At 46.8% G+C, this 15,906-nt stretch overlaps 1 protein-coding gene across 1 annotated transcript; it reads left to right on the plus strand.

Annotated features, from left to right (window-relative positions):
* The first annotated feature begins 544 nt into the window (after positions 1–544).
* On the plus strand, positions 545–7,366 carry GDF2 (growth differentiation factor 2). The gene is made up of 2 exons (XM_083615914.1): positions 545–1,027; positions 5,810–7,366. The coding sequence occupies exons 1-2, from the start codon at positions 688–690 to the stop codon at positions 6,712–6,714; spliced, it is 1,245 nt and encodes a 414-aa protein (XP_083472040.1). The 5' UTR covers positions 545–687; the 3' UTR covers positions 6,715–7,366.
* The last annotated feature ends 8,540 nt before the right edge of the window (positions 7,367–15,906 follow it).

The raw sequence follows: 15,906 nt of genomic DNA on the forward strand, positions 1-15,906 counted from the left end.
TAGTATCACCCAAGTGATAACTGACAGTCCTGGGGGTGGGGGGAGGGGAGAGATGACAGAAAGCAGATCATCTTCTGTGTACAAACAATAGCACTTAGCTGATAAATGAGTCCCCCTTATGGGTATTTGCATCGTCATAGGATTGTGTCTTACATCAGAGCACATCGGCGCCGTTTGGAAAGTATTTTAAGGAACTTTGGAGCTGCAGTGGGGGTGTTAATATTTTGCTGCGGGAATCTAGGAAAACACTTTACAAACCTCCCTCCCCTCCCCCTCCAAGCCTCCTATCAGGCATCCTAAAATACATATTGTCGCTGGCAAGGAAATGACAACGGGACATCATTAAGCAACAATGACCCCCCAAAGGAGAACATAGATTCCATCGTGGGCTTTCATGAGCCATATGTGCTCGTCCGCATGTTTATAGAATCTTCATTAGTGAAGAGCCGTAATAGATAAGGGACTGAAATGTTAGCATCAATCGCTGAGATAAGGGCAAGTGTATGACCAGTCTACTTGACAATTCACAAGGGTCTGGGGCTGGGGAAAAGAGCGGCCGCAACACAGCTTCAGAAAGCGTCTAGCTTTTGGTTTTGCTCCCCTACTCACTCCTCAGACTCTAATCGGACAAGACGTTCCTGGATCTCTGTTGGCTTTTCCCCCACCGGAGAACGAAGCACATGCAAAATGTACTGTTTGGGTGCCTTGGCTCTTGTGAATGTCATCTTGGTCCATCTGACAAACAGCAAACCTGTGGATGTTAGGAGCGGATTACTCACCGCGGGAAACTCTCCCGAACACTCTGGTGACCTTGAGAATATGGATGAAGAGGCCCCTTTCGACTTCCAGGCTTTCCTGGAGAATCTGAAAGCCGATTTCCTGAGGAACTTGAACTTATCAGAGATACCTTCACAGGAGAAGATGAAAGAGGAGCCACCCCAATTCATGATTGATTTGTATAATCGATATACCAAGGACAAGTCTTCCAGCCCCATATCCAACATTGTCCGTAGCTTCAGTCCTGAAGGTATGAGGGTTTTCTTCCGCAATGTGTGGGCTTGGTTTTCCCGGTAGGTAGGAATCCTACAGTGGAATCCTTTTTGTGCCTACTCAAAAGTAAGTCCTATTAAGTTCAATGGATCTTACACGAAGTGTTTATGAAATTGCAGCTGTAGTTACTTGCTCTATCAGCAAGCCTGATCGTTCTTCACTTTTCCTTATACAGTGGTACCTCAGGTTAAGTACTTAATTCCTTCCGGAGGTCCGCTCTTAACCTGAAACTGTTCTTAACCTGAAGCACCAATTTAGCTAATGGGGCCTCCTGCTGCCGCCGTGCCACCGGAGCCCGATTTCTGTTCTCATCCTGAAGCAAATTTCTTAACCTGAAGCACTATTTCTGCCTTAGCGGAGTGTGTAACCTGAAGCGTATGTAACCTGAAGCGTATGTAACCTGAGGTACCACTGTATAATATAAAAGATGTTGTTTTCTTTTTAAATCAAGAAGAAATCAGATACCAGCAATAAACTGATAATGTAATTTAGGGCTTGCTTGTCAAAACATCTCTGGCACTCTGCCCCTGCCAACTGAACAGCCAGCCAACCCTTCTGAGTTAATTCCTGATGTCAGTTGTCTCCCCAGTGAAGGTTCCTGTTTCTGGCAGTGGCCAAACCACGATACTTCAATAGGATTTTAAAATTAGCCCTAGTTTTCAAGAAATTGGGGTTGCCATACGTCTAGAATTTCAGCCGGGCTGTAATATCCGGGGAAATTCCATGTCGAAGAGTAGATATTTTTGAGATTTTGTGGGGGGATGGGGGGACTTTGGGGAAAACTCAAAAACTCAACCGTGTTGCGTGCCCCCCCCCCAAAAAAGCTCAGAACTTTGCCAAAAAACATTTTGCTCAATAACTTTTGTGTCCAGATTTTCAATTATTGAAATATGACAGCCCTATTAAATAAAAAAAAACCAACCCCAATCTGAGCTTTGAGCCCATCTTTATTTACTATGCTTCAAGGGAGACCCAAAAATACTTTCCTCTTCACACCAATGTGAAGACACTTTAGGGTGCTTTTTTAAAAAGTGAAACTAATTAAAAGAATAGCAACTAGGACCACATTTCAGGAACAATTGTAGGCGCCAGTTCCTGGGGGCCAAGGCACTTTGTCCCGTCCCCCCCCCCCAGTTTTTTGGGTTTTTTGGGTTTTGTTTTTTTGAGGACCTCCTCAATGTTCAGAGGATGTTCAGCTCCACTCCCTGACTCCTTGCATGCGATGTCAGTATATCACGTTAGGCCCCCTCAACTGTTTTGAGAAGCTGGCGCCCCTGGGAACGCTACCAGGAATAGAATTCAGATAGCAAAATAATTATGATTGCTAAGGTTATTGGCTTATTTTGGTTCTGGTTATGTGTTTTTTGTTTGCTCTCGTTTTGCATTATTATGTTGTGAACCGCCCTGGGATCTTCAGATAATAATAATAATAATAATAATAATAATAATAATTATTATTATTATTATTATTATTTATTATTTATACCCCGCCCATCTGGCTGGGCTTCCCCAGCCACTCTGGGCGGCTTCCCAAAAAATATTAAAATACTGTAATACATCAAACATTAAAAGCTTCCCTAAACAGGGCTGCCTTCAGATGTCTTCTAAAAGTCTGGTAGTTGTTCTCTTTGACATCTAGTGGGAGGGCGTTCCGCAGGGAGGGCGCCACAACCGAGAAGGCTCTCTGCCTGGTTCCCTGGCAGCATATAAATTAAATTAATTAATTATAATAATGAGATAAAATGTGCTCAGCAATTCTATTCGCTTATGACCTTTACAAAGTGGAGCTCCAAAAGGGGCAGAAAGTTAAGTGGAAACTCTGTCTTCCCCCGCCCCCCAAAGTGCATGCCAGAATTACTCCCCTCATCCCTTGCCATGTCATGGCACAGTCCTCATAGAAGGCCATTAGGTAAAGGTAAAGGACCCCTGGACAGTCAAGTCCGGTCAAAGGCGATTGTGGGGTTGCAGCGCTCATCTCGCTTTCAGGCCGAGAGAGCCAGCGTTTGTCCACAGACAGCTTTTCCGGTTCACGTGGCCAGCATGACTAAACAGCTTCTGGTGCAACGGCACACTGTGTCAGAAACCAGAGCGCACGGAAACGCCATTTGCCTTCCCGCCGCAGCCGTACCTACTTGCACTTTGCTTTCGAACTGCTAGGTTGGCAGGAGTTGGGACAGAGCAACGGGAGCTCACCCTGTTGCGGGGATTCGAACCGCCAACCTTCTGATCAGCAAGCCCAAGAGGCTCAGTGGTTTAGACCACAGCGCCACCCGCGTCCCACAAGGAGGCCATTACGAGGTAAATGGAAGGAGGAGCAGAGAAATCAACCTGTGATTTCTTGGGCTTTATCCAGTTTGGCTGCTGAGTGTGCATGTGTTTGATTTGTGCCACAGTGAAGTCCTTCGCTGCTTGTTTATGGGCAGATAGCTGGCCAATAATCTACCAAATGCTAGTGGCTAGGATATATAATTTGTTCTGTAGTGCCTGAAACTGATCCATCGGCGTGAGACCTTTATGTATAAACCGGGATCAGGGCTGGCCTTACCATTAGACAGGGTGGGACACTGGTCTCAGGCGGCAGATGTTGGAGAGCAGTGACAGTAGCCCTCAGCTGTTCCTCTTGAACCTCCAAGGTGTTCCTCACTGTTGCGGAACACCACTTAGTATGTTGTATGGCTTTTCCTGGTTCTCTCCACCCACCAAAAAAAAATCACCCTTCTGCCTCAAGCACAATGGAGGGTGCCATTGCTAGTATGGCTGGTGATTCTGCTGCCAGCCCAATTAACAGGCAATCAAACGTTTTGGGAAAACCCTGGGCTTTTTTCATTGACGCCCTCCCCACATTCAGGGCAGGGAAGGGGGGCCCATTCACCCTGAGAGAAACAGAACAAGCCCATAACCTCCAACAGTTCTCTGATGAAAATGTTGTTGTTGTTGTTTAGTCGTTTAGTGGTGTCTGACTCTTCGTGACCCCATGGACCAGAGCACGCCAGGCACTTCTGTCTTCCACTGCCTCCCGCAGTTTGGTCAAACTCATGCTGGTAGCTTTGAGAACACTGTCCAACCATCTCGTCCTCTTTCGTCCCCTTCTCCTTGTGCCCTCCATCTTTCCCAACATCAGGGTCTTTCCCAGGGAGTCTTCTCTTCTCAGGAGGTGGCCAAAGTATTGGAGCCTCAGCTTCAGGATCTGTCCTTCCAGTGAGCACTCAGGGCTGATTTCCTTCAGAATGGAGAGGTTTGATCTTCTTGCAATCCATGGGACTCTCAAGAGTCTCCTCCAGCACTGATGAAAATAGGGACATCCTATTCAATCGTGGTGGTGGTGATGGTGATGATTATGATATTTATACCCTACCCACTCTGGGCAGCTTCCAACATACAGTGGACCCTCCGGATATGAATTAAATTCATTCCAGGTGTCCGTCCGCATCCTGAAAAGTCCGTAGGCAGAGGCGCCACTTCTGTGCACGCACATGGAGCGATTGAGCACTTCTGCACATGCCGCATTCGTAACCCGAAAGTTACGTATCCAGAGCGGTACGTAACTAGAGGGTCCCCTGTATATAAAAACATAATAAAACATTTTTTAAAAAACTTTCCAATTCAGGGCTGCCTTCAGGTGCCTTCTAAAGGTTGTATAAATACTTATTTCCTTGGTTCGAGGGCCGCATAACTCCATACCCTCCAACATTTCTCCAGTGCAAACAGGGACGTCCTAAGGAAAAGTGGGACATTCCAGGATTAAATCAGAAACCAGGGCGGCTTCTGTAAATCCGGGACTGTCCCAGGAAAATAAGGACACTGGGAAGGTCTAGATCTCTCTCTCTTTGCCAGGCAGTTTTCTTTTAATGCACTGAAGTCATTCCACAAAAATAGGAGATGGAGGCTTTAGATACTGAACCTCGCTGTCATAGCAGGTCTGTTAGAAATATTAAAAGAATCCCTTATTTCACCCATAAAATGTTGTCTACTGGCTGCAAGCAGAATATTTGCTACTGTTTTGATTTACATGAGAACTTGTAACACCAGCAGCAGCAAGCCATCAATTAAGATGCAGGTCTAAGACCTATTCCTAATAATAGTAAATAGTAAAAACAACAACAACAGTGCTTTTTTCTAAAAAAATGTTTAGGGGTACTTTCATTTTCCTACTCATATTGAAATACTGCCCCTCAATGAGGCCAAACTTAGATTCACAAAATGTTTAGGGGTATGCGTACCCCTGTGTCCCCCCAGAAATAAGCAATGATGATGATGATGATTATAATGGTGGTTATTTTATTTTATTTTATTTGTACCCCGCCCAAGTAACTGGGTTGCCTACATTTCATATCTCCCACCCCGCAATAACAGAGAGCTATGGTAACAATAGGGACACGGGTGGCGCTGTGGGATAAACCACAGAGCCTAGGGCTTGCTGATCAGAAGGTCGCGGTTCGAATCCCCGTGACGGGGTGAGCTCCCATTGCTCGGTCCCTGCTCCTGCCAACCTAGCAGTTCGAAAGCACATCGAAGTGCAAGTAGATAAATAGGTACCACTCCGACGGGAAGGTAAATGGTGTTTCCGTGTGCTGCTCTGGTTTGCCAGAAGTGGCTTAGTCATGCTGGCCACATGACCCGGAAGCTGTACACTGGCTCCCTCGGCCAATAAAGCGAGATGAGCGCCACAACTCCAGAGTCGGCCATGACTGGACCTAATGGTCAGGGGTCCCTTTACCTTTACCTTATGGTAACAATGCTTATCAATTTTCTCCCACAGATATTGCTTCAGGGGAAATGGATCCCTCTCAGAAATACATCTTGCTTTTCAACGTCTCCATCCCGTGGCATGAAGAAGTCACCAGAGCTGAGCTTCGGATCCACACTGCTTGCCAGGAGGAGGCAGAGTGTTTCTCTCGCCTTCAGGGGAACGTGGTCATCTACGGCAGTCTAGGAGGGGATCCCTGGGAGAAACCAAAAGATGCCCAATCTTTCCTAGTCTCCAAAGAAATCCACGAATGCGGCTGGGTGATGTTTGATATGTCTGGCACTGTGAAAAGATGGGTCAAGGCGGAGAAAGCAAGGACTACCAGCCAGCTACAGATCACCGTGGAAAGCCATGTTCAGAGGGAGCCCACCTGTGGAAAGCCGCGCATCAGTGTAACAGCCGAGTCCAACCGTTTGCCCTTGCTGATAGTGTTTTCCAACGATAATGGCAACAGAATCAAGGAGAACCACAGGGAACTTCAGGAAATGATGGCGCACGAACAGGAGAGCGTGCTTAAGAATGACACTGTTCACAAGCAGAATGTGTTGCCTGTCAGCAGAATCGACCATTCTTCATCTAGAAGCAAACGCAGCGTTGAAAGCAACCACTGTCGGAGAACGTCTCTTCACGTCAACTTCAAAGAAATTGGCTGGAATTGGATCATTGCGCCCTCGGATTATGAGGCGTTTGAGTGCAAAGGGGGCTGCTTCTTTCCTTTGACTGATAACGTCACCCCGACTAAACACGCTATCATCCAGACCTTGGTGCACTACAAGAACCCCAAGAAAGCAGCCAAGGCTTGTTGCGTTCCCACCAAGCTAGAAGCCATTTCCTTGCTTTACAATGACGATGCCGGAACGCCCACTCTGAAATACCAGTACGAAGGGATGAAGGTAGCAGAATGTGGCTGCAGGTAGGAGAGCAGAGGACCTCTCCTTCATAACTGAACCAAGAGGTGGAAATATCTCTGCAGATATTTCATAGAACGGCACTTGTTGGAAATAAATGGCTGAGTATGCGGACGGTTGTCTTCCAAGCTGACACCTACCTTTCTCTCTCTCAAGAGACAGACAGACACACACAGAGAGAATCTGAGACCAAAACTGAAAAATTGGAACAGCTACAGCTTCTCTTAGGCCTATTGCATTAGCAGGTCCCCTCAATGCCCATCCATGGTATTGCAAATGTGTCTAGTAGTATTTGAGTTTGATGCATCTCACGGTGCATGCTACATCTGCTTAGGACACTGGCCACCTGATCCACATGCCTTCATGAACTTCTAATTGTGCCTTTTTGCGGTGTCTCTTCATTCTTCCTGAGGCTGAGCATGGAAGTATTGGCAATTTGAGGCAGTAGTCGTACGAAACATTTCATTTTGTCATCATGTCCGTTGCGTTGTAACCATGTTCCTTCCCATTTTCCTTTCTCCGTGGTCTACATCCTGTTTCTAAGCCCATATAATACCATCTCCCCTCTTTTGTTTTCCAGAATATTGACGTTTTCTTGTTTCAAATTATTATTTCCCCCGTTTGCCAGATAGTAATAAAAGATACACTTAGCAGCTTGAAATTCTGCAGCACTTTAACCCAAAGGGGAGCTGTTGAGACGGCAAGTACAAAGTCTTTAAAATTTTGTCAACAAGCTATTTGGCAGAGAAGAGGAGCGAAGGTGAGGGAAATTAATTTAATTTATTACCCACACTTTGCCCTAGGGCATAGCTGTCAACTTACAGATTTGAAAATAAGGGACCAGCAGCCTCGAAAATAAGGGATCAGCAGCCAAAATAAGGGATTTTCCAAGGGGCACAGGTACGTTCAACTTCTGAGCCCCTCTGAACCAAAGGCAGAAAGCCCAGCCAGCAGCCAAACGAAGCCTCAAGCGGTGGCTCCCACAGCGCAGCAACCCAGCAAAGGGGATGCAGCAAGGAAAACCACGTCACCTCTCCGCTGGGAAGCGCTGAGCAAAGGCGAGTCCCCAGGCAACGCAGCCGATTTGATCGGCACAAGGCATGCAAGCTCCACCCCCCCAGTCGTTCTTAGACTCCTTATTGGGTGAGCAACGCAGCCAAGCAACACAGTTGGAGCCTCCCTCCTCCCTGGCCGGCAGGGAGGGAGGGAGAGGAGCTTCTTCCTTTGAAACCCGGGAAATTTAAGGGACATCATCAATAAGGGACAGCAGCGGGACACGGCGCTGGGATAAGGGAGTTTCCCGCCAAATAAGGGGCGGTTGACAGCTATGCCCTAAGGTTCTAAACTGTGGCTGCAGAGACTGGTAACTCTTAACTGCTGCCTCTTGTGTTGTTGTTTTGCTACATTAGCAGCACTGAAGTGACCTCCCTGGGGTGCATGCCTGGGCAGTGTGTCTGGAGGTCTTTGGCTGCTCAGACAACAGGACCCACCACTCTCAGCCTCGCTGATGTGGTCCAAAGGAAAGCAGAGCAATATGCTTGGCATCAGCTAGGCTGCAGGAGTTGCCAGAAGGAGGCACGCAAGGTGCCACCCAACCATCTTAGGCGCTCCACTCTGGATTTGCGTAGGTCCTACTTCCTTTCTTCTCTTGGAGATATCTGTCAGGAGTGCATGAAGGAGCCAGACCCTGTGACCGGTAAGGCTTCACAGGACTGGGGCTTTCCTAAGCTTGTTCTGAAGAGGCAAGGCGCGGCCGCACAGGTGAGGCCAATTGAAAACTCACAGCACCTGGTGGCAAGAGCCGGGAAGGGATATAAGGACAGCATTTCCCTTTGGCTCTTGGCCACAGCAACACGCTTCCTGCCTTTGGCTTCTTGAGTCTTGGTTTCCTGACCCTCGGACCCTTGACTTCCAGACTCTTGTTCCTGCTCCCACCCCACCTTGTTCCTGTTCCTTGCTTCTGGACTCTTGTTCCTGCTCCCACCCCACCGTCTTGCCCCCGGGCCCGACATTCTCCACCAGGACTTTGACTGCCTGTAACCCGGACCGTGACAATATCCCGCAAGGCAGTGGAGGTTTAGGACCAGAGTTTACCCTCTCCTAGATGGGCTGCCTTCCCAGATGTATGAGCTCCATCTGCCCCTCACTTGCGTCTAAAACAGGCATCCCCAACCTTCGGCCCTCCAGATGTTTTGGACTACAATTCCCATCACCCCTGACCACTGGTCCTGTTAGCTAGGGATCATGGGAGTTGTAGGCCAAAATATCTGGAGGGCTGCAGGTTGAGGATGCCTGGTCTAAAAGCATGTGCAGAAAAGGCCTTCTTGACCATTGGTCCCACTCTTGGTCTCGTCCACTCAATCCACCAGAGCCTGTCTTTGCATGCAACTCATTGGCTACTGTCAGCTGGTTTTGGTGGCCAGTGGAAGCCATTCCACAGGATGTAACCACTGTCCCATGCGGACAGCTTCTAGGTGCCACAGGTGAGAGCTGAGTGCAGGGTGGGGACCAAAGGTACACAAACTATCCCAGAAGAAGCACGATGCGTCCCCACCAGAACAATTTAAAACACAGCATTCAGGGCAACTTATGATCACCCAAATGTTGTTGTTTAGTCGTTTAGTCGTGTCCGACTCTTCGTGACCCCATGGACCAGAGCACGCCAGGTGCTCCTGTCTTCCACTGCCTCCCGCAGTTTGGTCAAACTCGTGCTAGTAGCTTCGAGAACACTGTCTAACCATCTCGTCCTCAGTCGTCCCCTTCTCCTTGTGCCCTCCCCCTTTCCCAACATCAGGGTCTTTTCCAGGGAGTCTTCTCTTCTCATGAGGTGGCCAAAGTATTGGAGCCTCAGCTTCATGATCTGTCCTTCCAGTGAGCACTCAGAGCTGATTTCCTTCAGAATGGAGAGGTTTGATCTTCTTGCAGTCCATGGGACTCTCAAGAGTCTCCTCCAGCACCATAATTCAAAAGCATCACCAAAATTGGATGGGTCTTAAAATAGGTATGCCAGGCATTTGCCTTTTGAACTTCTGAGGGTGGTGGAGCTACCAAAAGTCCTCTGCCCCAGGGCTGAGCTTAACACCTGAGAGGGTCTGTAGGGAATGAGGTGCTCTTTCAGGTATTGGGGGTTTGAGTCGTTTAGGGCTTTAAACATTAACCCCATTGGGTCCAGAAACAAACTCGCGACCGGCGCAGCTGTTTTTAAACAGGAGTGATGTGAGATCTAAATGCAGCCCCTTCCAAACAGCCCTGCTCCCCCTTCCAAGTAGTCAACCACCACGATTTTTAGGTTTTAAGGATATATTCTGCACAGGAAGCCCCGGCCTGGCAGCTGGACCAGGGAGGGGAACAGCATGCAAAAGCACATCATCAAGATACTCAGCCCTTCACCCAGCAATGTGTGCAGAAACCTTCTTCCGCCCATGTCGTAGTGTCCTCTAGGTGCATCAGGGCATAGTACATTTGTAATTGTACTTTGAATAACAATTAATGAATGTATTCTTTGGAATCCACCACTGAACTGTGTTGCAGGAAACCCCCCCCCCCCAATCATTCAGTTTGTACAAACACGACACACACACACACACACACACACACAACATAAGCAATGTTTCTGTTATAAATTCATAGTAAATCAACCATACATCGGATTTACACCGGTCCACTTTTATTTTACTCTATGAAGGAAGGACTATCAAAGGGGGGTGGTTTGATACAGGATGGCCATAATCCCTTAACCATACCAGCACATACACAGGAGCCCTACCCAGTTGGCATGACAACCTTGATGGTCCCAGACAGAAGACCATCAAGGTCACAAAGGACTTGCATATGGGAGTGGATTCAACATGGACTGGAACAAAGGACAATGATCAGATCTTCCCTCTGGGGGCAGGAAACTGCCAACTCCCCTTTGTCACCTGGAAAGTACTCATGGGGAGGGGGAAAGGAGGAACCAGCCAGGTGACAAGATACTCAGGTTACCTCCACAACTCCTTCCTCAACCTCTCCTTTTTTCTGATGTAGTTGTGATGTAGTTGTGATGTAGTCTTAGGGGTGTAGTTTGGGGGATTAGTAACTAATAAAAGTTGGGGTCTTCTTTTGTTCTGGACTTCCATTTTGCTTCATCTTGTTGCGGGTGGGAGTCCTGTCGCGACAGTATTTAATAAAGGCCAAGCCTACAGGCTGCTGTTTTGCTCCAAGTTATCCCGGTTGGTGTCTTTGTTTTTGTCCAAGGGAGCCCTCGGATTTTTCTGTTAACAACTGGGAGGCAAGGCAAATGTGGCTTTTTCATTCTCCCTCCCTCCTTCCTTTTGACAGCTTTCTCTCTCACCTGCAGTAGTAGGGAGGAGGACTGTGTGATGTAGTGGTTAGAGCAGACTTTCTCAACCTTTGATCCCTAGAGGTTGTTGGACTATAACTCCTGTCATTCCTAGCCAGTATGGCCAGTGGTCAGGAACTGATGGGGAATGAAGTTCAAGAACACCTGGAAACCCAAAGTTGAGAAAAGCTGGGTTAGAGTGTCAGACTGGGAAACAGAGATTCATAATCCCCATTCAGCCATGACGCTCACTGGGTGACTTTGGGGCAGCCACTCACTTTCAGCCTAACCTACCTCACAGGGTTGTCATGGGGATTAAATGAGGAGAGGAAGAACCACTTTGAAGTCCTGGGAGAAAAAAGGAATAATATGAATGCAATCAATCAATCAATCAATCAATCCACAGCGGCTTTTCTGCTGGAGCAACAGTTACCGTATTTCTTGCTCCATAAGACACACCTTTTTCTTCCTAAAAAGTAAGGGGAAATGTCTGTGAGTCTTATGGAGCGAATGTGTGGTCCCTGGAGCTGAATTGCCCAGGGGCAAAAAGCAGATCATGCTCTTTTTTTTTGAAAGAGGGAAGTGGTGTTGAAACAAAGCCGCTGATCGTTTGCCAATTGGGGAGAGAGATAAGGGACGCTAGAGATAAAGGAGGCTGCCTGGGAGGGGGGAGGTAAAGACAGCAAACTTGCAAACAAGAGGGGGGAAACAAGAAGACTAAAGCAATAAGGAGATAAATGAGAAGAAAAGGAGGAGGAAAAAACTGGTCCAGCTAAGGAAAGGACACTAAGACAAACAAAAGGGAAGGGAGTGTTGAAAGGAAACAGCTGATCGGTGGGATCCAAAGAGAGATAAGGGATGCTAGCGGAGGCTGCCTGGGAGGGGGAAGGTAAAAGCCCATGGATCCTCAGGATTTTTGCATTGGGTCACCCCAAATTCACCATCAGATCACATGTCTGTGGCCACAGCATGAACCACAAAAATCATACATCCACCATTTCGTTCAGAATATTTTGTTTTTCTTGTTTTCCTCCTCTAAAAACTAGGTGTGTCTTATGGTCAGGTGTTTCTTATGGAGCGAAAAATACGGTAACTCGACCACAGAGACTGGGGATAAATTCAGTTCAGTGTGCATTTTAACATCCTTTGAAATTTGCGCCTCTCCAAATTTTGCAACCAACCCAAACATCTGCACAAAAATGCATTTATGAGGGGGAAAGTGTGTACAGAGTTGCATATATTTCTGAAAATAAACTACTACATGCATTCTGCTAGGAAGCATCAGTTGCCCAGATGTGTATAAGCAGATAAAACGTGCCCTAAAATGCTGAAAAATTGTTGTGAGGACTTGTTTTTTTTTTAAAAAAATAAAACAAAACAAAATTGCAAATTGATGTGGAAACCTGGAAAACTAAATTTAAGATTGGGAAAAAATGAGAAACTGAAAGCTAACAGATTCTCCCATCCCTACTTAGGAATCTTAATTGCTATTGTTCTTTCTCAGTTTTCAGGTATGTCCTGCAGAGGGATAAAAAGGGAATTTAAAACTAAGGATAACCAGGCTCAATGAGGCTGAACAAAGCTAGAAAACCATGCCAGAGACTCAAATTCCCTAAAATTACATACTAAGACCAAAATGTCTGTCAAAGCAAATGGACAGAGGGGCATGTTGGGTAAAATGCAGTTTTCTAGTGCGTAAATAAAATATTTTTCTGCCTCTTCTCTCTCATAAAGTACTTGAAAGATGAACTGTCATCAATACCACCAGAGCAATCCTCTACATGTTTTCTCAAAAGTGTCCCATAGAGCTCTGTGGAATTTACTCCCCGGTAAACTGCAGTTTAAAATATTGTACAGCTCTTAAAACAAGCATGCCTACAGTATATCTCCACCCTTAGAAAACAATCTCGGAGGTCAAAGGATTTCAGCTAATTGCCTAAAGCAGTGAATGTAGTTCCACTGGGGTCGTGTGGCAGAATAGAAAAAAAATGGCCTTTGCCACCACAGGTATTGCAGAGTCCTCAAGGGCTAAAACCGCTGCTCAGTGCCTCAGGCCTCCATTCTTCCCAGTGACTTCCTTTTCACGGTCGCCAGTACCACATCTTCTATAATTCTGCATGCCTCTATTTTTACCCCTTTATGAGACACATCCGAGTGATAAGAAGCAGAGTCGGAGACTCCTAAGGCATAACTCCTTCTGAGGAACAGACTCTTTTATCTCCACACTCAAAGCACTGAGCTTTCTAACATCTCCATTCACAAATCCTCAGGTGACCAGTCAAATCACACAGAGAGGCCATCGTCGTAAGAACACACACCCATCAGCTAAAAAACAAGGAGGGAGGGGTGTTTATTTATTTGTTTATTTAAAGGATGCATTTTTAAACCCTGATATCTGGATTCTTTTCTCTTTTTTTGTACAGGGCCCCATTCAAAGCAGGTAGCAAAGAAGAAAAATTAAGAATGATCAAATAAAATAAACGTAAGCACCAAAGGACTCTTTCTATTTTGTGCTCAGCCGGTAATTGTAGCTGAATAAATCTTATGTTCCAGAAAATGCTGCAGCAGTCCTCAGTGACCTTCATTGACACAGAGGGCTTGGATTAGAGAAGGAGTACAACACTTAACGTTTATTTATTGGGACAAATGTCAGGTTCTGCACTTGGGCAGGAATAAAAGGTAAAGGGAACCCTGACCATTAGGTCCATTCGTGACCGACTCTGGGGTTGCGGCGCTCATCTCGCTTTATTGGCCGAGGGAGCCGGCATACAGCTTCTGGGTCATGTGGTCAGCATGACTAAGCCACTTCTGGCAAACCAGAGCAGCGCACGGAAATGCCATTTACCTTCCCGCTGGAGTGGTACCTATTTATCTACTTGCACTTTGACGTGCTTTCGTTTGACGTGCTAGGTTGGCAGTAGCAGGGAACAAGCAATGGGAGCTCACCCTGTCGCGGGGATTTGAACCGCCGACCTTCTGATCGGCAAGCCCTAGGCTCTGTGGTTTAACCCACAGCACCACCCACGTCCCAGGAAGGAATAACCAGGTGCTAAAATATAAGACGGGACACACCTGGCTTACTTAGAATCATAGAATTGTAGAAGTGGAGGAGACCCCAAGCATCATCTAGTCCAACCCCCCCTGCAATGCAGAAATCACAACTAAATAATCTCTGACAGGTGGCCATCCAACCTCTGTTTAAAAACCTCCAAGGAAGGAGAGTCCATCTTCTGAGGGAGTCCGTTCCTCTGGAGCAGCTCTTACTTTCAGAAAGTTCCTCCTAATGTTTAGTTGGAATCCCTTTTCTTGTAATTTGAATCCATCCGTTCAGTCCTACTTTCCACAGCAGGAGAAAACAAGCTTGCTCCATCTTCCTTGTGACAGCCCTTGAGATATTTGAAGATGGACATCATATCTCCTCTCAGTCTCCTCTTTTCCAGGCTAAACATACCCAGCTCCCTCAACCGTTCCTCATAAGGCTTGGTTTCCAGACTCTTGATCATCTTGGTTACCCTCCTCTGTACACGCTCCAGTTTGTCAACATCCTTCATAAATTGCAGTGCCCATAATTGGACACAGTATTCCAGGTGTGGTCTGGCCAAGGCAGAATAGAGCAGGAATATTATTTGACCTGGACACTATACTTCTGTTGAAGCAGCCTAGAATAGCATTAGCATTTTATCTTCTGCTGCATTGCACTGTGGACTCATGTTAAGCTGTACTACCAGAAAGCCGGGGACGCGGGTGGCACTGTGGTCTAAACCACAGAGCCTAGGACTTGCTGATCAGAAGGTCAGTGGTTCGAATCCCCATGACAGGGTGAGCTCCCGTTGCTTGGTCCCTGCTCCTGCCAACCTAGCAGTTCGAAAGCATGTCAAAGTGCAAGTAGATAAACAGGTACCACTCCGGCGAGAAGGTAAACAGCATTTCCGTGCGCTGCTCTGGTTCGCCAGAAGTGGCTTAGTCATGCTGGCCACATGACCCAGAAGCTGTACGCCGGCTCCCTAGGCCAATAAAGCAAGATGAGAGCCACAACCCTAGAGTCGTCCGTGACTGGACCTAACAGTCAGGGGTCCCTTTACCCTTTACCAGCAAGCCAAGTGTCCCCCATCTTGTATTTTTGCAGCTGGTTCTTCCTGCCTAAGTGCAGAACCTGACATTGAAGAAGAAGAAGAGAAGAGTTTGGATTTGATATCCCGCTTTATCACTACCCTAAGGAGTCTCAAAGCGGCTAACATTCTCCTTTCCCTTCCTCCCCCACAACAAACACTCTGTGAGGTGAGTGAGGTTGAGAGAATTCAGAGAAGTGGGACTAGCCCAAGGTCACCCAGCAGCTGCATGTGGAGGGCAGAGAATCGAACCCGGTTCACCAGATTATGAGTCCACTGCTCTTAACCACTACACCACACTGGCTATTGAAATTCCTTTTGTTAGTTTTGGCCCATTTCTCCAGTCTGTGATGGTCATCTTGAATCCCAATTCCATCTTCTAAGGCATTAGCTATCCTTCCCAATTTGGTTTCATCTGCAGATTGGATGAGCATCCCCTCAATTCCTTTATCCAAGTCATTTATAAAGATGTTGAAGAACAACGGGCCCAGGACAGAATCCTGCGGCACCCCTCTTGTCACTTTTTCCCCAGGATGATGAGGAAATTGAAACTGTCTCACCCTAACTCTATAAAATCTGTAAATTGGCACTCACATTTTATCCTCATGGAAACTGCGTAGACCGGCAAATTTGAAAGGGATAAAGTCTAGACTGATCCTCTTTCAATCTCTAAGCAGCACAATAGAATGGCGCTTAAGAAATAACACACACATTCTATTTCAGTCTGTCGGGTTGAGTTTCTCTTGTCCGGAAGCAGTGGCCATATGTTCT

This window comes from Podarcis filfolensis (assembly GCF_964270895.1).
Source record: "Podarcis filfolensis genome assembly, chromosome: 5".
NCBI classification, from domain to species: domain Eukaryota; kingdom Metazoa; phylum Chordata; class Lepidosauria; order Squamata; family Lacertidae; genus Podarcis; species Podarcis filfolensis.